Source organism: Diadema setosum, chromosome 18 (assembly GCF_964275005.1).
Source record: "Diadema setosum chromosome 18, eeDiaSeto1, whole genome shotgun sequence".
NCBI classification, from domain to species: domain Eukaryota; kingdom Metazoa; phylum Echinodermata; class Echinoidea; order Diadematoida; family Diadematidae; genus Diadema; species Diadema setosum.
In genome coordinates, this window is record NC_092702.1 from 25305297 (window position 1) to 25328178 (window position 22882).

General features: G+C 37.8%; 1 protein-coding gene across 1 annotated transcript; it reads left to right on the forward strand.

Annotated features, from left to right (window-relative positions):
- The first annotated feature begins 9447 nt into the window (after nucleotides 1-9447).
- On the forward strand, nucleotides 9448-15780 carry LOC140241409 (probable G-protein coupled receptor No18). The gene is made up of 3 exons (XM_072321139.1): nucleotides 9448-9648; nucleotides 12538-12684; nucleotides 14740-15780. The coding sequence occupies exons 1-3, from the start codon at nucleotides 9448-9450 to the stop codon at nucleotides 15778-15780; spliced, it is 1389 nt and encodes a 462-aa protein (XP_072177240.1).
- The last annotated feature ends 7102 nt before the right edge of the window (nucleotides 15781-22882 follow it).

The window sequence follows — 22882 nt, forward strand, 5'->3', positions numbered from 1 at the left end:
ATAAAAAATATAAAGATAGTAAAAAATTTATAATGAAGAAGTTGCGTTGAATTGTTGCTTATGAACACAGCCGTTAAAGATCTCATAGGTGATTTATCTATCGAGGTGTTGCTTCTTCAGACGGCATTCACAATGCATAAACGGCCAAAATAATTGATTTGGCCAAAATAATTGATTGATGACTTTGTAATCACATTACAGGCCACTTGGTCTTTACCGGGACCTTTCGGTCAATTCCTGAGTACAGGTCATCAAGAGCAAGAGCCCAAGAAATAAACTGCTTATTAGATGACGCCGGAAATGTACAGTGGTCTCAGGTGCATGTGAAAGGTTGTGTGTGGGAAATAAAATGTATAAGGTCAGTTCATTTCATTTCTATATTGATGCATTTAATTACATACCGCAGCTGTTGCTTCTAAACCTTCTCATAGATTTATGTTTTGGTATAGTTATGACACATGTAAGGCGCTTAAAAACTGTGTATTGAGCGCGGTAAAAAGGTAATTATTATTATCATTATTGTTGTTATTATTATTATTATTATTATTATTATTATTATTATTATTATTATTATTATTATTATTATTATTATTATTATCATCATCATCATCATCATCATCATCATCATCATCATTTATATATTACTCATATCTTCGTCAAATCTGAAGTTGAGCGACGTTCAGATACGTGCTTCCTGACCCGTCTTAAAACACAGGACCAATATATCACGGTAATATCCTGCACTCTTAAAGTTTCTGATGAAAAAGCACAAGCTAGTTTGCTGAAGTAGCCTGTCACGAAACATGCATAATTCGGGTTATACAATGATTACCTGAAAGCATTATAATACGCAGGCCGGAAGAATCGAAGTGTTGTGTATGGCTCGGGTTCCACGTCAGTCTTTTGCTCGCAAGTATACGGGCTTGTGTGAATTTGGAATGATGTTAGTTTTATCCAATTTCTCTGTTGCTAGCCATTTTCATGAGAAATCGGGCATGGAAAAGCTTCGACCATGCTTGTAAAGCCTGTCAATTAAAAAGGGGGAAATTAGACGAATAAATGTCACTTTAAGATCAAAGTAGCCATATATATAAGTCCGGACATGAACTTTTGTGCATACCTGCTATGAATATGTGGGTATTATTCTGTATGTATGTGTGTGAGTGTGTGTGTGTGTGTGTGTGTGTGTGTGTGTGTGTGTATGTGTGTGTGTGTACATGTGTGTGCGTGTACATGTATTTGACTTGAAGAAGAATAGTTATAAATTGTATGAAAAATATTGGTAGGACTTAATATTCAGAATAGATGTAGATTTGTTTTGTTTGGGAGGGGAGGGGTTGGTTGGGGTTTTCTATGAATGATTTCATTCTAGATTTGCATAATCTATTTGTATTTTTTGTTTTTATGTATATGCCCTTGTAAGTGAGAATGAGTTATATGATTCAATATATTCAAGGGATATAGGTTTAGTACATGTCAATACTTTTCTCGTGAAGAAATTGTAAGTAGGGTTGATTTATAATCGAGTTATCTAAAAAAAAATGTTGAAGAGAGATTATTTGCAGTATAGATTGACAAATAGATTTGTTTGGTTTGTGATTCGAATTGCATTTGTACCGTTTTTGTTCATGTTTGTAAAAACAAAACTGAAACAAAGTTCATGCTGTATTCACCAACAGTTTATTTCGGCACACAAATTTTCGAGCGATTTGCTCTTTCTCAAGTGTTGATACTGAGAGAACAATAACAAATGTTATTGTTCTCTCAGTATCAACACTTGAGAATTAGAGCGAATTCATATATATATATATATATATATATACATATATTTATAACTGTACAGTACATATGCAGTAAAAAAAAAAAAAAAAGAACCATGTATGCACTTCTGTTAGAGGAATGCGGCGCGGGTATAACAAGGTTTGACCGGCGATGGTCTCATTACTATAGGGATGGAACCGGGACCTGCTTGTCAGAGTCTCTACTGTGTGCAAATAATAGACCACAGCACTTTCTCGCATGGTAAGGTTTAATCTGAACCACTTTTTTTTTTTTTTTTTTTTTTTAGCTTTCTGGGATAATTACTGTTTCTCATCATCAACTAATAAACTATAGACTATATATTCACGAAATCAACAAAAATATCACATACATGTAGACTTTTAGATATAGTGACGGAACGAATGCTCGGAATGATATTCATCTGATTTTGCCCTACCGTAGTATACTCGTTTGTTGATTTTCCGCGACAATCTGCAATCATTGATTTAATTACAACGTTGATCACCACAGGTTACCTTTTGATCATACTGTCGCGATGGTTAATCCTCCATTTAGTTCGTCTACTAGTTGTATATTTACTTGTATAATGTTTCCCCCAATTACTGCGGCTAACCCTGGGATCCGCACATTATAATAGCGCTTGCCCTGTCATCTCCGATTAACTGCCGCTATTTTTGCCAATATACGTATACTTTGTCTTCCATTAGGTCTGACCTGAATTCAGGGCGGCGAATTTAGCGAACGGTGTGACGTCAGCTCGCCTTCCTATGGGTGCACCATGATGCACTTTCGTAGTTTCGCGACAAATGACTGAGGGAGAGAGAGAGAGAGATAGAGAGGGAGAGAGAGATAAAGAGAAGTGAAGATATGTATCCTCAATGTCTGTGCCGGAGCATTACTAGTATCGGTTGAGCTATTTTCTTTCAATGCGGCGATCTATAAACGTGAGCCGCCATCGAGAGTATAATATCACAGTATCTCGCCGACCTTCGCTTTTTGCCGAGGCTGACGTCACAACACCTGTGATGATTTAGTAACAAAGTGACTTAAAAGCAGCGATGAGCCCTACGTCATTTTTTCTTCTTTCAATAAATATTTCAAAATCATGTGTAGATGTTCAAAACTCTCCTCAATCCCAAAATCATTTAGGGTTTTATCGCAATCACTGTATTCAATGTATCAACGTAGCGCGTTTGAATCATACAATTTATTTCATGTAAACTTTTTTTCGTTTCCAACAAAGAATAATATGTGTACAAAACATATGCAAAAATTACACGCACAAACAATCTAGATATTCTAAAATTAACATTGAAATGTGATGTTTATAAGCATAATAGATATTGAGAAGCCTATATGCATGACATATTCAGACCCTACTAAATAATGTTGAAAATTGAGGGAAAGCTAAAAAGCAGAGCTTGTAATAAGGAATTGTGGAAATGAAAGAAATAAAGTAAAAAGATTTGGAGGACTGAAAATTTCAAGACTGATAATGGTTCTCTGAAGATCCGGTACAAAATCTATAACAGAAACAATTTCAGTCTAGATTTAAATTACGTAATACTTGGTGCAATATGTATGTATGTATATATAGTATGTAAACCAGTATCTTTTTTCAGAAAGTATCAGTATGAGCTCTCCAAGAAATATGACAAATTATTCGCATTCTTTTTTTTTTCTGTAGGAGAAATATTGTGTCAAGATATGTTGAATTTGAATGTGTTTGACTCCATGCCAGAATACCATAATTCAAGTAGGGTAAAATCAGAGTAAAATGCCACATTAAAAGGGTGGAAGATGGAAAATAACATTTTCTTTTATTGATGACTCCTAAGTTTCGGGACTTGGTACAACAAACACTATCAATGTGAGGTTTCGAAAAAAGATTATTGTCTGTGGTTAATCATTAAAAAAAAATGTCGTAGTGTGCACAATTTCCAACATTGTGCCATCTAAGGTAATATCCATTGGTATAGACTATCTAATGAGTTGCTGAAAATCATACATTGTGTTTTTTTTTTTGAAGGTTCGATGACAATTTATTTGCTCTGATCCAAGAAAGTAAATTTTCGAGTTCAGAGACTAATGTATGAAAAGAAATGTTGGTCAGAGACTAATGTATGAACCGAAATGTTGGTCAGAGACTAATGTATGAACCGAAATGTTGGTCAGAGACTAATGAATGAACCGAAATGTTGGTCGAGTGTGAAAGGAAAACATATGAGTCGTCTGCAAACAGTATTAATGAAAGAAGTTCAGAGGAATTTTGCACGTCGTTGATATAAAGATTACACCTACCGCAGTGAGTATCACATCGGAAAATATAGTACTCTCAGTTTTCTTCTTCCTACAGCAATCTTCACATTTTAGTGCAGTCCTCTCCATATTTCAGGTCTGACCAATTCAGTATTTTTTTTCAGATGAATATTTAATAACTACCATTCCGGGTTATTGTCGTGTTCTACAGGTGTGTTAACGCTGGCCATCTCAATGGGATGGCAGTGATGTTCAAGAAGCCAGTTACTATCCATATGCCTTCCACTGTAAATCAAAGAAGATCATATCGTTATCTTTTTCATATCAGAAGAAACACATCGACAAAACTTTAAATTTGTAAGTTACAGAATCACTTCGATTCCCTGACTGCCTCGGTAAGAGAACGAAATTTTGCATGAAACAAGCTCTGTTTGATATGTTATCAAAAAAAAAATAAATTGTAATATTATCATACATCTCTCACAGCACGTAACGAATTCGAAGAATGATAACGCTTCAGGTGTACGTGTTTTTTTTTTTTTTTTTTTTTTTTTTTTTTTTAAAGATTCTATCTCGAAGCACTGTGCCTGTGAAAAGGGTAATGATATGTTAATAGAGGGTACTTTATATCAAGTTCTTTCTTCTTCCGCAGGCTCTGAATTGTCGGTAATTTGGGAATAGTTTAGCTGGCGGCGCATTTCCTCTCATAGCCTGCATTATAGCACTATAAAGCGAGCTGAACCTATGCATTATGCAAACAGGCTAACTTTAGGAAGAGCGTTCATGCAAACCAGGCATCCGAAAGATACACGCTGATTTGTCTTAGTCACAATTTTACTCTCTCAAGCTCACTGAGCTGAAGTTCAGATTTAAGGCAGCTAGCTTTTGTGCCTATTTTTAGAAGGAAAAAAAAAAAGAATGCTTCTGTACCAGTGCAATGAGGTACCTTCTCTTGCACGGGTAACAATCAAATCGAATTCAAGTACACGACTCATTCGAAACTCGTTGATTGCAGAAATAGCTTGGCGCTTCTACTGCCATATATGGATCTTTTCCTGCTCTTGCGCACTACTTAGTTCCTAGAGAGGCACGGAATATTCAGCGGGGAATGCAGTTGGAGTAACATGGACGAGGCATCTAGCTGGAATGGGACACATTGTCTGTAGGAGGTGGTCCGTTTGCATGATCATATACTTCAACCGATCTGTGCGGACAATCATGAAAATGGTATTTATGACTGTTTACCGGTTCTTATATCAGATAAATTCATATATCGGATAACTGTTTATGATTAGTCTAATTATGCTCAGTCAAACTTTGATTTAATTTAACTTGACTTGTTTATATCTGCATCCCTTTTTCATACGATAATTGTATACTATGCAAAGTCAATTGAACAAAGCGTGACATTTGAATTAACAGTGTAAGTACTTGAAACAGGTAAATGATTGACAGCATCGTATTTCTTGATAATACAAAATGAAGATGAGAGGAATCATTTTTTGCATATCAAAACCTTACAGTCTCACGTACTCGTCAAGAGACAAATTAAGCAAGTTATTGTAAGTGTAACAGAAATGCAGGAGACCATTATCATATAAGCAGATGCTTGACGAGAAAAATGGCCCTAGAAATAATAGGCCTATACAATAATAGGTGGGTAATCTTGTAACCACTCACTGATTTTTTTTTTTTTTTTTTTGGGGGGGGGACGACGTCGTAATAGCTGAATTGAAGCACAGTTGGTGCGTATTGGAATTGTGAACAAATGTCATTAGCAATGATACATTTCGTTCATGCAAATACAATTTCTATACCTTTATGTAATGCAAGGGTCATGTACGGCCTGCTGCCCTTCTCTAATACTGCAGTATAGATCAGACGGGTACGCCTATTTGCTGTAACTGTGGAACTCTGACTCATTACCATCACGCTTTCACTAGTTCGTGCCTTTTGCACCCTCTTCCTTGCTGTGATAGTATTTATAAGGGATGATCGAGTCCAAGTTATATGTGGAGTCCAATTATTGTATCAAATCAATCGTAAATCGTTAGAATGGTCAAAGAAATAATGCTTGTATGCATCTGTAGATGACATCTTAATGCTATCTAATCGAATAAATCAGCGCCCATTTCTCCGAGCGAGAGAAAAGCGGGGGGGGGGGGGGGGAAGAAGAACCAGGACGACAGCGAGATGTGGAGAGGAATAGACGTCGGAAACGTGCCAGGATTGGTGATCCAATGAAATGATGAGCAGGGAGAGAGCCAATTAAGTGCTCTGGCGGAAATGGAGTACGTGGCTTAGGGCGCTAAGGATGGTGGTGTTCTATAAAAAAAAAAAAAAAATGAGTATAAGGGATGACTATAGCGATTATATGATTATAAAGAAGTATTCGGATCGTCTTGCTAGTGCAGAGACCTGTGAGTGACGCTGTACAAGAATGCTATTAAAGAATAGCTGTTATACTTTGCTGTTGCTGTTGCTGTTTTGTTTTGTTTTTTCCCTAGAGCGGCACATTCAATACTGAAAATGCAACAGTTGCCATTATTTTTGCGAATAGTTACGCTCATCTTATATATCTTTATCGTCTCTTCAGGTTAATTGCTTAATACGACAACCTTCTGCATTCCAATTCTACCAATAAATTCTACTATAATTCAGGCAGATCACCATTATTCCTCTAATATCCTGAATAGCTGAAAATCAATACATCTTTTCATTATGCTATTCGACTAACATGCAATTTTAGTTAGGTTTGAATATACCAATCCCGATTTCACTGTTTATCCCCCCCCCCCCAAAAAAAAAAAATGGGACACAATGACTGTATTCATTTGTGAAATGTTCATCGCACAAAACTATGACACAAATGAATTTGAATGTGAATTAGAATTTGATAGTAGCTAACTCTTGTGATTTTAATCGTTTCATCCACAACACTCTTGATACAGTGCTTATCTCACAACATTTCAGTGACATGTTCATTGGGTGTCGCTATACCTTGGGTATTCATACCACTTTAAACAGCTGTGTATGAATTCTCTAGCCATGTATACAAGTTTACATCGATGGGGTCATAAAAATATGTGAAATTGAGGGGTCAAAAGTGCACATAAATTGCCATATTTGATTTAAGAAAAATGACTTGTAATTATCCTATAATTAAAAAGTAATTCGGAGGGAATGTAGTAGGCCTATATTGGACAAAGCCTGAGTTTCAGCCTTTAAACCTCGTATCCTTCCCACACACATCACGTGAAGAGATCGTCCGGATGCTTATACATTGAGAATGTATATAATAGTGTTGTTGTGTTTTTTTTAATGAATGTGACGCGAGCAATGTTGAACAATCATCAAACAGGTGCATGTGTGGCGATGTTCGCAGACAGACCAACGGATTTGTTTGAAAAAGCTCCCAAAACCCGTGCAGAGAACTAAAAATAAACAAGAGGCGAGAGGGGCCAGAAGCCACGGGCTTGCTGCGAGCGTGTTGACATAATCAGCAACCTTGAACCGAAAGTAATAGGAAGATGGAGTCCAGCCAAGATCAGAGGTGATGTCTTCCTCCGCTCCTCGTTTGTACCAAGTCTTCGGTGCATCCCCGGTCGGCCGCCCGACGCCACATTCGGCTACATGTTCGTTCCATCGCGCCTTTTTCATTTCGTACGTGCTATAGCACATGTGAAATGGCCCGTCCACAAGTCTGATAAACAGAGACAAGCAAGCAAGCAACACGCACATTAAAGATAGAAATTGGCAGAAAAGGACGAGAAGAATAGAAGAGTGCCGTGTATTTTTGGGAAAAAAGTAGGTTTCAAAACAAACTAAACTAAAAACTAAAGTAATGTTTAAACAAAGGTCAGCGCCAGGAGGTAATAAAGAATCGCGGTTGTTTGTGACATAGATGTACATGTGTTTTCTGTACACAATGTTTGTAAGAATGTGATAATCATGAGTATGAATAGAAACGATGTCAGTTCACATAAAATTGGCTATATCTCTCACTCAATGTTCCTTTAATTACAACTGTTACACGGGCCGGCAAAAGCGCCCAAAAATGTGTATAAATATTATCTGATAGACAAAATAAATCATAACCCAGCGATCGAGTCCTAAACCAGGCGTGATTGTTCTATAGAACCTAACTGTTATCAAAACCCTTGTCTCTCCCTGGCCGGAGATTCCAGACGATGTCGCCGGAGACGGATGGCCTAATCCAGGGTCGCTCACTGGTGATTGGGGCTTAGGTCCATCATCCGGTCCATCAAGGTCATTGGTCTATCTCTAAAACCCATGTGGACTCAGAGGACTTAGCTATGACCTTCGCGAGACTTAGCTTCCCGACATGGCGTGAAGTATGCGATGGGCAGAGCTAGGTCGAAGTTCCGCACTAATTATGCAATTGACCTTTGTGTTCCCGAAGAATATTCGCACAATTTTAAAGGGCTACGTCTTCTCTTTGCGATTGTTTGTTTTCTTCATCGGAAAGACAGCAAATTCCCATGACACAGCAATAACTTTGATGGACAGAATTTCCACTGTTAGATTGGTACTATAAACAGTTAAAAGTGATTGTGCCCATTACGATGGCAATGATAAGTTATGTGTGGTGCAATCGTTTTATGATAATACAAAAATGTCTTGACATGTGGCTGCATCCATTTTATTTTGTATTTCTGTGATTAAAAAGAGATAAGTGGCTTAGTACATAATCACGTGGGAGACGAATCAGTTTGAGCCATCAATATGATACTTTGAATATCAGATATACCCATTACTTTACCGTTTACTGTATGAGAGAGGGAAAAGAAAGGTGTATTCTTGTCGTGTTTGGAGGTATCGGAAAAATATGATATATATATTCCGAAAAGGAGGAACAGTAAGAGGAATAATGATGTCAAAGCTACGCACCGATTTCTCCTTCCTCCTCACACACACACACACACACACACATATATATATGTATATATATATATATATATATATATATATATATATATATATATATATATATATAATTTCATATAAAGCTCGAAGTATTGTACTTAATGCTCGTGGTTTCTGTCAAAAACTTGACCAGACTTTTTATTCATTTCACGTCATCAGTGTGATGTTCTGTACAGCTAGCCGACATTCTTGATATAATAAAACGCAAGAATGCTCATTGTGTATGATACTAGTATGCCACAAAGAAACAAGCAAAGGAAGATTTTTTTTTAATGGTTTCAGTATGCAAACAAGTGTACTTCTGATGGAGTTCACGCCGTCATGATGACAACATCAACTCGGAAAATACACCACCGAATCATGATAATGAAAATGCATCCGACAAAATAATGAGCCCTGATGGCGTTATGATATTAATGTATTCTGTTCTCTTTTCTTTTTGATCTCCAGGACTAAAAGATGACCGCCATCCCGACATTACCCGGCTCAGACTGGATATCTTCCGATTCCTCGTTTGTGATGGCGTTGACGGATAACCTACTGCTGACCGACAATCCGGAATTACTGTCAACACAGAACGCATCGACGACTCCTTCGGATATTGGATCGAAGGAACAACACCTGAGCACTGTGGCACTGGTACTTCTACCACTGGTCTTGGTAAGGTACCACAGCATTTAACTAATTCGGTTTCTAAACCAGGGGCCCAGATTCATAAAAGAAAAGTTGCTATGATAGCAACTCTCGCTGGAGGGATGGCAATCCAGCTTCCTGATTTGCTGTTGCTACGAGAATTTGCTATTCTAGCAGAAGCTTATGATATGGAATGGGACCCTAGTGTGATAATAGTCTATAATAGAACGAGATCAAATATTAATGTCGACGACAATTAGTTAGTATCAATTTGAGTATGTCTTCGAGGAAATCTTAAGATACCGTTTTCTTATTAACAGTTTGCATCGATTGGCATGCTTTTAGGTTGATCGCTGTCATTTTTTCTAATTCTTTCTATTTATATGTGATATGTTCCTCATGGTGATCGAAAATTATTTGAAATAGGTTAGCATTGGACCAAGCAAAACACTGAAACAAAATGAACAGGTCCATCTCTGCCCTTTATTAATTCAGTAGAATAGGGCTTTTTTTTGCTACTAGAACTTACTACTTATGTTTTGATTTTGTCCCAAGGAATTTAGTGTCGTTCATCTCTTTGAATGACAGAGGCAAAGGATTTATCCCTCAAAGATATACGAAAAAACAACACACGCATTAGATAACTTCCAGATGCACATCGCACCTAAATTTCATTAATTTTTGACACACACACAAAAATACAAGTGCAGATTAAATCATATCAACAATATTTACTGCAAAACCATGCAATTCCCACTAGGATTAGATTCCTTTCGTGACACGCTACAAAAAATAATCAAACACTATCTATGACCAATGCGTGAGATATCTATGTAAGATATATTAGTTTTTTTCTCATGTCAACAAGTATTTAAAACATATCTTATTGCAACAAGAAAGTATTGCGTTGTTAATAATATCGCACCATCTGGTGAAACTTTAACAAAACGTTTTACGCCCTCGATTTTAGGAGGTCTAATGGAATTGGAAAAACAAGAAATTGAAGGACCAACAATGCAATCATTGACGCCTTTATAGTATAATTACAATACAGTACTGTATTTGAAAAGGCTTTTCTTCTTCTTCTTCTTGATATTAATATTTTTTCAACTTACAGTAAAACTCTATTCAAGATAGTCCGAGTATACTCCTCCTTTAGAACACTTAAGCATCTTATAGCGATCTACTTTAATGAAGGACTATATCCATCGCTTTTTCACAGTCACTTTTACTCAGCGTGCAGTAAGTTTAAACTCTCTGTTTAATATTGCTGACATTGTTTTATCACTCAGACACCAGTATCACGTATATCATCGTGGGGAAACTTCATGTGTTGTTGTACCTCTGCGATTGGGTTTTATTTCCTTTGAGTATCAGAAAAGGAAGTCTATTATGATCAAACGAAATATAACGGTTTTGGGAAGAGTAACAGTTGTTAAATCATTACTGTTGCCACAGTTCAATCATCTTTTTATATCAATACCAGCTCCCTCAGCTAAGTTAATGAAAATCATAAAAACTAAGTTTTTTCAGTTTATATGGGAGAATAAGCAAGATAAAATTAGTCGGAAACAAGTGGTTGGTACATATGAAGAGGGGGTCTTAGAATGCCAGATGTTGAGTATTTTAGCATGTCATTAAAACTGACATGGATTCGAAGAATGGTTTTAGAAACATGTAATGATGTCAAGTCATTTAATGCAGTAATTTATAACAAAGCCATTTCAAGTAGGGTTTGGCGATGAATATTTTTTAACTTTATCCCATGAAGTTGCAAATCCATTTTTGAAAGATGTATTTTATGCCATGTCCCTATCATGTCGTTCAGAGGGATCTGATTTCTTAACTTATCCATTGTGGAGAAATAGTTCTATTCAAATCGGGCATAAAACTGTATTTTTCAAATCTTAAACTGTTAAAGTGGAAAAGTATCATATATGATGTTTCGTTTTACTGTGGACATTGGGTTGAGATATTTTCAGTATAGAATAGTAAATAGGATTTTGTTTCTAAATAAGCAACTGTATAAGATGAACAAAGTTAGTAGTGACAAATGTTTATTTTGTAAAGAAGACTTGGAAGATATTGTACATTTTTTTTTTATGAATGTGAAACGATAGTTAGTCAATCTGGAATGAAACTGAAAAATGGATAAATGAAGGTTCTAGAGCGCAGATAAAATTTAGCCTGGAAAATATTATTTTTGGTTAAAAAAAGAGAAATGATACTCTAAATTGTGTTGTGATTATAAGCAACAACTGTTCGTACAAAAGTTAAAAAACAAAGTCCCTAGGTTTAACTCTATGAAGAAAAAAATTATTGACTATTATGAAGATGAGAGATATATTTACTCTGTATATCGGTTACTCTCAATAAGTTCAGTTTAAAGTGGCAGTCACTCCAACATTTGTTTGTGTAAATGTTTATGAGAGAAATATTAAGAAAAAAGGAGATTGTGGTTGAATGCTTTGTGTTTTGTATTATGTTGATATGGAGATAATAAAATAGTCCATGGAGGGCTAAAAAGTTTGAAAAAAAAGTCTATGCTTCAATGAGGTCATACTTTCAGCTGAAGTAGAAGTAAGTATTGAAGTGTAATCCAGAGATCGACAATAGCGGTGGCGCGGTGACCTGGGGCTATACTGAAATTGATGTCGGGCCAACAAGCTTCCAAAAAGTTAATCCTTTGGTGGCCCAAAAGACAGCTAAGACTAAAAATGAATCTTTACATTTCTTTTTCGCGCCACAAAAATTAACCCCTCAGTTTTCAAATTCAAAGATTTTAGTAACTCGTGCAGCCCGAACGGGCCAAAAAGGGAAGAAAGTTAGTGTCGAGTCCCGGCCATGTAATCTTATGTGCAGCGTCATCTTTTTTATTTTCTAATAATCTTATTTTTCCCCATTCGTGATGATCAGGTCTGTGGTCTCGTTGGCAACGCCTTGGTGTGCATCGCCGTCTTCCGATTCGCCCCACTCCGTATCGTCGCCAACTACTTCATCGTGTCTCTGGCAGTGGCCGATATGGCGGTGTGCGGAATTGTGATGCCGATGGCAGCGTTTCAAGTAAGTATGAAGATAGGCTGGAAAGAACGTTGTCTAGATTGACAGGGAAAGAGTGGGTGGGGTAGGGGTAGGAAATATGTCTATATATATTATGTAGGCCTATATATGTATATACATGCCACGGTCTGGGTAAAACAAAATTTCTGAGAATTGTCTGTTTGATTGTTTGTTTTGTTGTCTTGTCAACGGAGGTTTTTTTCTCATGTTATTTTATTAAAAACGTCGCATGCGTATGAATGATTATCAAGGACGAATGACTCAGATACAACTTCTTTTTTTTTTCTCAAAAACCACCACTGTTATTGATGATATTTCCTGTTTCATGCACACCGACAGACTGCAAATCTGCACACGTGTCTGGATTATCTAACGCAAAAAAACAAAATGCAGGAAAACTTGATGAAGTCTTTAATCAATAAGGCGTTCACTGCACCGTAACGTGTAAAGCGTTCTGCGTTACGCACCAAGAACATCTGTCTCGGCTGGGATTAGTGACAGATGTGGAAGCGCTTTCCTTAGGTCATGCATGCATGCCATGAACACAAAACAACACAGATATTGGACACTCCATGGCTTAAATATCACCTCACTGATATGACTCTCTACCGGTTAATAATCGATATGAAAGGCTTATGGTAATAGTTCACATGAAAAATTTAAATCGAGCACAAAGTGCTTGAGGATATTCGATGGTTGAGAATAACCTTTCGCAGCATGGACGAGATTACGCTTTCTGAAGAATGCGTCTACCATCGAGATAGATAATGTATACCAAAGAACTAAAATGTCAGAGGTGAGGGCATTCACTCACTCAATCTGGTGGAATAGTTTTATTCTTTGTCTGAACTCTCAAGTTCAGTTGGTTTGGCTCAGATGGAAATTGAATCAGAAGAGCTTTTGACTTCATCATTCGCATTGCGTCTGTAAAAATTGTTGTCGTTGTGTGTGTGTCTTTTTTCTACTATGCAATTGGTCTTTGACGACTCTGTAAAATCAAAAACTAAAAGACTTGTGCATGACGGGTTGCAATTCCAATGGCGGGATGCAATTCCAATGGCGGAAAACATGGCAAAGGATTCCAACTCTTGTGAAATATGATGGGAATAATGGGAAATCTATCACGTATTGTAGCCCTTGGGGCCCATGAGGGATGTTGGGGGAAATGTTGACGTCTAAAAATGAAAGTGCAATTACCTCATTAAGGAAGCATTCTATCACTTCTGCCATGGTTCCTGTGCGAAGGATATACATGTAGTTACGCGTATCATTATTTCCTTGCTTATCCTCAATGATTACTCCATCATTATCACATCCTTTTTCGGAATATGTCTGAGCATTTTGTTATGGCATACGAGATGTGAGATGATACTATTTTGCCGCAGGGTAACAGTTAAATGAATTCGATATGAATAGAGATGTCGTGTATATCTATTTTGAGTGAGGTTGGTAGAGTAGAAATGTAATATGATTATAATGATCCTCCTAATATCCCCATCTTCGCATTGCATCGCATTCGTCCATTATTCATTTTCAGCTTATTATTTTGTAATTGCCCGGTTGCCCTTGAGCAAAGCACACTGACATTCAAATATAGACGTAGGCATGGCAGGTGAAATAATCATCGTAAAGCTTTTTCCCCTTCAAATCTTACAACCTTTGTCTGTTATTCTGTGAAAAGAATAGAGCTACTGCCAGATATGCATTTGGTAAAGGTTACGAATTTCAACTCGCTGAGTAAACTATTGAGATAAACCCGTAAAATCATTAAATCGAGCACTTTTTACATCCAACACTTAAACACTTCGGATGAATATGAATAACCGTAATACTGTGGAAAAGACTCAGCACTTTGTGCAGAAGGTCATGACTTCGAATCACATGCATGTGGTGCATTCATTCTTTAACTGTGATGCCTTGTCATTTTGAATCAGGTGCATAAATGAATATCTGACAATGCTGGCGTAACAGCAATTGCAGGGTCTTCTGGTATAGAGCAGTGACGACACTGAGGCAATAGATAAGATGATTATGTTTTCGTTATCTTGATATTGACAGGAGCTGTTGGGTGACTGGCGTCTCGGAGTGATACTGTGCGACCTGTGGGTGTGTCTGGATGTCCTGATGAGTACAGCGTCCATATGGAATCTTTGTGTCATCGCTCTGGATAGATACATGGCCATCACCAGACCGGTGTGGTACGCTCTCCGTCGCACCCCGCTCATGGCAGCCGTGGCGATCACGTCGGCCTGGGTCCTGTCCGTGCTCGTCAGCATCCCCGCTCTCCTCTTCGTCGGCGGCTACGACGAGACCACAGCCAACGAGTGCGTCCTCAACATTAGCCCAGTCTTTGCCATTATATCGTCCATGGTGTCCTTCTACATTCCCTGCGTGGTCGTGTTGATCGTATACCAGCGCATTTTCGTGGCCGCTCGACATCACAGTCGGCGGAGAGTCCGACCGGCTATCGTAAGTGTATCCACGGTCCAGGGAGCCACCGAGAAGCCACCGACTCCCAGCGGCAACAACGCAAGCAGCAGCAACAGCAACCCGTCTTCACGGAGACTGAGCAACGCGAATAACAATGCGAGCACGAGCCATAGCGACGGGCAAGGCAGCACCATCAATCTGGACTCCAATGTGGACTGCAAACACCAGGTCGACCAGCACGAAAAGGAGAATGGCAACGGACACGCGCCGGGACACGATCAGATAGACTCGAGCGGCAGTGGCAGCACCACTATGCAGAGTGACACCCCGAAAGCAAAGAAACGAGTTACACTGGCGCCAATAATTCCCGTTACTCGTGACCACCAACAGATACTCATTCGACGTCGACATATTTCCGTCTCGCGCGAACGTCGGGCTGCCTTCGTCCTCGCCATCGTAGTCGGGGTCTTCATCTGTTGCTGGTTGCCTTTCTTCATCATTAACGTCCTCCTTGGCGTGTGTCCAACGTGTTACGTGTCACCCGTTGCCTTCCAAGTGGTCACGTGGTTAGGCTGGTGTAACTCAATACTGAATCCTATCATCTACACCACTTTTAACCGCGAGTTCAGGAACGCTTTTCGGAAAATACTCTTCTGCGGAAAAATATGAAATGATACCATTAAGGACGACAAGTTGCCTTACCAATTGTCATTATGATGAGAGAACTTGCACTGAGGCGTGCATTCGCAAATCATAAAGAACTCATATTTGCATTGCGCCATCTTCAATTTTTCTTGTTGTGTTTTTGTCATAAGAAATATTTAATTACTTTTGCGTTGGTGCCCGCGCATCTTTAGTTTCTCGACAATGGTTTTGCCGATGCATTTCCTTTAAGACGTTGTCGGAGCGACAGGAATGGATAACGATCTGATTACCCAGACACAGCATATAAACATTAACTTATTGCATATGGTAACACCAACTGTTGGCTACGACAGTGTCCAAAGTCTTGCCTTACTTTTAATGCACAAAGATGTAAATATGTAAGGTATTTAATACATTGTGGTAATGTAAAGAAATAATTCTTGGAATGTATTGCAATCAGAAAGAGGTACACATCTACGGATGATTTCTGCCAAAAGTTTCAGTGCTTCATGAAAGTGGTATAATTTGGCCTGAAACGCAATTATCCCGTTCATTCTTACAGAGGCCACAAAATATCTTGAAGCAGAAGAATATAAAGGGGCATTTTACTCACATCACAATACGCTTGTCAAGCAGTTTTGGGTACATTTTACGTGGCTGTCAGAAGCCCGCAAATGCTGTGTTGGCTTGGTGTCTGAAATGCTACACCGTGAACGTAGAGAAGTTGACAAAGAAAAATACTTGTTAGTAGCAGACAAGAGTGCAAACTGGGCTTGGTTAGAGAGTATAGAGTACGTTCAGCGTTTGTGGCAAAATGGTGAAGGATAGGAGTATGTTTAGGAGAGTGGCTGTCTGAAGATTCTGGCTAGATCTATGAATATAAAATTGCTTTCTTTGCGAGTGTATTAAAGACTGCTCCATGATCTTAATAATGTCACGAAGGATGTGACTATGCCCGGTGTAGTGTTATGCCAGAGTAAAAGATGAATACGAGAAAACCTTCAGGAAAGATATTTGCACACGACGTTGTTAGCCATACTTTTCCCCGCCCTTTCTTTGCCGAGAAATTGAACGCTACTTTTCGACGAATGCTATACGGGGCACTGAACTCAATTTGTCTTGCCATGCAGTGATTGATATGAAAGACAAAAATGCCTGCTCAGTAATGGACGCGACATCCTTGTACGGTACCATGACCTGTTGCCAGTCGGATTTAGAAACCACTCTAATTTGTGATTTGCGCAGTCGCTTTTAAGGCAATCGAGGCCATAAATATACTACTCTCATACAATGCGTATCATAATCACATTGATTGTATACCGGAAGTAATGAACTTATGAAGATATGAATGCCGAGGTACCGGGCGAACGGGGAAAATTGATTTCATTAATTGAGAGGAAATTGAAAGAAAAATTCGTCCCCGTTTCAGTTATCGTGGAGCGACCGCCTTTTCGTCCCCCTGACATCTAGACGGGTCGTACATGTCGCAGAATCGAAGCAGACCATTACAATCTCATTTCTGACGGCTGCATGTCACAGCCATTAGATATTCAAAGTTACGCTGGCACAGCACGCCGATAGCTGTCTGTCACAAACCTGAAATCAGATGTAAAAGAGGTATAAAATTCTGAACGTATATCATCAATCAAATTAAGTGAATGCCATTCATTTACTTTGACATAAAAAAGGGACAGGTTTAAAGAACCAATGTTTTGACAACAGTTTTGTTATTATTGTTTTTTAGCTGTAAAAATAACAGCATTGTAGGTATATAACGTCATGATCTCTCTGGCATGAATCACTGTAACGTGGAAAGTGTACATAATTATGATTATTTGTATGGATTACGTAATAAAGCTACTACTTCTGTTTTCCAAGATATCATCGTGCCCTCGAAGTGATAGTGACATCATCTGTTCATTAAAGACAAAAGATATCTCCTCGACCACGCCATTGATTATTATGACGACTGTCGTTGATGTTACTACTATACGGAGTACTTAATTCTACCATTACTACGGAGAAGTTAATTTTACGATTATTATCGTTATTATGGCTGCAACAATCATTCTAATCATAATTAAGGTGAAAATAATATTTTTTTTAAAATTCTTGTAATGATAGACTATAACCCTATAAAAATAACCAAAAATGATTATAATGATGATATCGAAAAGGTGAGTCATTATCTTGTCCATTTTCAATCGCATAGGCGCGATCACAAAATTAGACACAACAGTCATGCTAAGTGAGTCTCACGTGTTTAATAAGGGAGGTAGCGCCTCCCTTGTTTATTTTAATTATGCTTCCGCCACGTTGGCGTTAGGTTTTCAGGTTGTCCGTCTGTCGTCCTTCCTTCCGTCCGTCCGTCTTTCCGTCGAGGTCCGTAATCAACTTTGTGAACATCGTAACTTAACACCGTTTGAGGTATCCTATCAATGAGGCATATTATGTATGAGTGGACGAAGTTGTGCCAATCATCTTTTTGGTTAATATGCTTAAAATCAAATGTCAAGTGTCAAGGTCAAAATAATTATTAAAATTTATCATTTCCCCCATATCTATGCAATGCTATATAGAAGGTATTTTCTTAAAACGAGTATACACGTATTACCAGATAAAGATTCTCAATGAAAAGTTTTTTTTTTATTGTTGTAAGTGTTATTGGGTCAAAGGTCAAAGGTCAAGGTAAACTGCTACAATATCACTCTTTTCCCAATATCTCAGAAATGGCTCAATGTATATTTTCATGAAACTTGGCACATATGCCTGACAACGATTTTCTTGGGAACTTTGGGGTCTCGGGGTCAAAAGTCAGGTTGAAATGCTACATTTTTACTATAATACTGCAATTACATTTTTCTCCATACCTTGGAGATTATTGAATGCATAAACTGCAAATACTGCACAATGATTCCATAGGGAAAGATTTTGGTCAAGGGATCAAAGGTCAAGTGAAAATGTTAAAATGTCACAATTTTTCTCATATTTTGAAATAGCTCAAATTATTGTCATGAATATGAAAGTTACTATAGTTTGTGACTATCTGAAGAATTGCAGGCCACGGGGTCAATGGGCAAGGGTCAAAGGTCAAGTGAAAATGCTCAAATTCCCGAATACTTGCTCTCTTAAACGATTTAATAATCCATCCAAATCAAAACTAATTTATGGAAAGTAAGCAATCAACACATTTCTGACAAACATGTCATTTCGTTTTTCGTTTCGTTTTGTTTCTGTTTCTTCTTGCCAATTATGTGAAACTGTCATCTCACATTGTCAAGACGTACTGTAAACTCATCGGGAGAATCATACGATATGGCGGAGGCACATCAGTCGTCATTGCGACATTTCTAGTCAATAATACAATACTTTGTGTTAAAGCAAGTGTCTTCCTCCTTCTGCGCTTCGCTTCTATGTCCTATCTATCAAGAAATACATTGCTATCTATACAAATCGCACGCTATGGACTAAAAATGTACAAAGTTATGACTAGCTGGCATTAGGCCTACTTTCTGTTAGGAATTCATGTCAAACCTATATGGTAGTCATGAAACGTCACTTACATACCCAAACAAAACTGACAACCTCATCCCGTTTACCTGAAAAAAAGAAAACAAAAAAAAAAAAAAACACGTTGAAATGTGATCACCATTTGTGGCTTCGATTGATTTCTGATATCTTACTATACATACTGCTGTAAACAAAACTGGTGCAATCTACACACTTCTCAATTCTTCTTTTTTTTTCAAGAAGTTATCTCCGATTACCAAACAGAATTTCAAAAGAATTTCAGCGATAGGACCCTGCTGTAGAATAAGAAATGACATCATAATATTGGTGCATGTGTGTGTGTGTGTGTGTGTGTGTATGTTTGTGTGTGTATCTTAATTATGCTTGTAAGCTAGCGTGTCTGTCTGCATGTGTGAAAGCATCAGTAGTCATTAGCGAGCAGTATTTCCTGTGTTGGATTTAATATGATTTGTGCGTTGTCCAGTAAAACGATATGCAATTCGTGTCAACTAATGCATGCCTCTGTTTATTTTGTCTCAATTCATTTATTCGTTGCTTTCTCCGTTTTAAGGAAGAGATTTCGGCGCTTATCCTAATTGACACACTGTTTGATGCATTAATATTTCATCGGCCTTGGCCATGATTGAGAAGGGGGAAGATTCAATTACGACAACCATAATCAAATAAAGGCAAATGGGTCATTACTTATTATTCTAGTGGTAATAAGGCCGGCATAAGGATGTTTTGGAATATAGTCAGGTTAAGGTATCTAAGCTCAACATAAAACTGACATGACAAGGATATAGAGTAGACACTCATATACATACACAAACAGGTTTTTAAGATAGATAGATAGGTAGATAGGTAGATAGATAGATAGATAGATAGATAGATAGATAAATAACTGTGACGTTATCTCAATATTAACCCCGTATTGTTGTTGCTTACGAATCAGCAATGCCCTTTCATTGATAATTCATTTATAAAGTCTAAAATGGAACAATTTTGATTTTCAAGAACAGCTGTGGTGCTACGGTTTCCCACAGGAGATCGTTTATTTCTTATGAAACCAATATCCATGTATCCACATTGTAAAATGACAAGTATAGAGCAGAAAGCAGCTTATAATGATGCGGGTTTGCTGAAAATGTTATGACCCGCTGAGATGATTCATCATGAAATGAAACCTCAAGAAGCCAATACCTGGAAAATGTTATCATTATTATACAATGACTTACAAAAAAGATTATTGGGTGTTTATTCATTCATTTTCTGTCTTGAAAGAGATTATTTTCAGAAAATATGTGAATGGCCTTTGGAGTGGAAGAGATTTTAATTCACCCGATCAATTTCCCGACCTAAGGTTTGTTTAATATCAGAATTATTCGAAAGAGAAAGAGATTTCAGTGTCGCACATCATGAAAAAAAAATATACATGTATACGTTTTACAAAGAGAATTTAAGTCGAATGCACATTATGTGTCTATAGCGGCTTGCATTTAGAGGGTGGATAATTTGTCGTATGTCGTCACGTTAACTGGGACCCAACAATCCCCCCACCCCCCTTCAATTTTGCCGCAAGGATGCGTTTTGACCGTTGCGTTGACTGGAAACTTATATCGTCTTGGTTTCATTCAGGGAGGTGGAAATAGACATTTGTGCGTACATTTGTTATATTGGGCAAAGCGTTGGGTACATCTCTACGGTAAGATAGTGTCTCACAGGTGAACGTTAGTTTGAAACTGTGCCTGTATTATAGATCATTTTCAACTTCAAATAAAAGTTTTTTTTTTTTGCACTGCCCTTGCAAAGAGTGAAGATATATTTCCCTGAAGATACTGAAAGTGTGCATCGTGCACCCGTCAGATTTGGACTGCCCAGTGGAACGATCATTTCAAACAGAAATTCCTAATGTCCAATAATAAAAACAGTTAGAGCAACTTCAAGTAACTCCCAAATAATAAATAATACTATTAACGAAGAATGCACATTTCTTCTTTCCTATCATCTTCTTTATCTTCATGTTCATCGTCTTTTTCCTTCTTCTTTCTTTCTTTTTCTTCTTCCTCATTTTCACTGTTTTTCTTTCTTTTTTCCTCGTTCATCTTCTTCTTATATGTATTAGTTCAATTATTATCATTGTTACGCTGCGGTTATCATTACTACCAAAACAAAGTTGTATTTGAAAGCCGACAGGCTCCCAACACACCATTTCGGCAAAAGTTAGGGGGGAGGGCTTTGGACAAAATGATGGTGTTCAAGTCAACGCGACGTGATGCTACCCAACTCTTCGGTACAACCCTTCTAACAGTCAATTTTAGCAAGCCACAGATCGTTAAGTGGAATGTCATCCATTTTTACTTCGAAGTGAAATAGATGTCGATCACGTGGATAGTGTGTCGTCATCAGAGGAATAGGTCATTACGGGACTTCCCGGTCAATTTCAAACTTTCTCCAATTCAATTTAATCAATTTAAATCAACGTAACTATCCCCAAACAATTTCAAAACTGTTGTCCACAAATTTACTCATCGCATTCTTCTTCAAGCAAACTATACCATCGTCAAAACAACTCTTTCGATCAGCAACTTGAAAATGGCAGCTACTGTTATACAGAGGCATTTCAGCTGTATTACCTCCAGTACGAACTTCCTATCGATGGCGACATCGGTAGCATTATCAAACTCGACATCTGAGCGAGTAAGAAAGAGATAAAACCAGAGTTGATATCATCGGAAAGAGTCAAGGCACATCATACAGATCGGCTAAACTCAACACCGTGGTAGACGTGTCATCAGAGAAGGCGCTATTGGAAAAGCTTTGTCAGCCGGATGACACACGCAGGATTTCGGATGCTCATCTTCCTCATCATCATCCATCTACCTCCTCTCCTCCTCCTCTTTTCTTCTCCTTCTTCTCCCAACCATCATCTCCGACCGTGGTCTGCCTTCCTGGTTAAGTTCTTCTCGACAAGAAAGAGACGGCACAACGCATATAAGAGCTATTGTCGTTGCTTGAGTTTGATGTGTCAACTTCAGCAGAACTCAAAGCGACGTTCATCTGCTCTGGTCGTCTCGACGAACGCTACTTTGATTCAGAGAACACTGGGCAACTAACATCCCTTGAATCATCCCTTTAGATGTGAGATGACGGCAAAAAAAATATTTTAAATATTTGCATATATATATATATATATATATATATATATATATATATATATTATTTTATTTATTTATTTATTTATTATCATTATTATTATTATTATCACCATTTTTTTTTGGGGGGGGGGGGGAGAAGGGGCACAATAATAATTTTTGCTAAAAATATCCTAACGGCTTTTCATGCAAAAACAAAGAAAGAGATGAGGAGTTAGAGACGTGGAGTTAAGAAGCAATGTTTATCAACCAACGATCACGCGAAAGAGGATGTGTGTTTTCTAATCAACAAATCGTCATAAACCACGATAAATGTCAAAATCTTGACATTTAAAGGCCATTCCCCTTCCTTAGCTAAAAAAATAAAAACAAAAGACAGTCACAATAAATTATCTGCTTTATACAGGAGAGTAGTATGTTTCAGTCACGATTTAGCCAACGAAGGCAGAGAACGTAGTGAA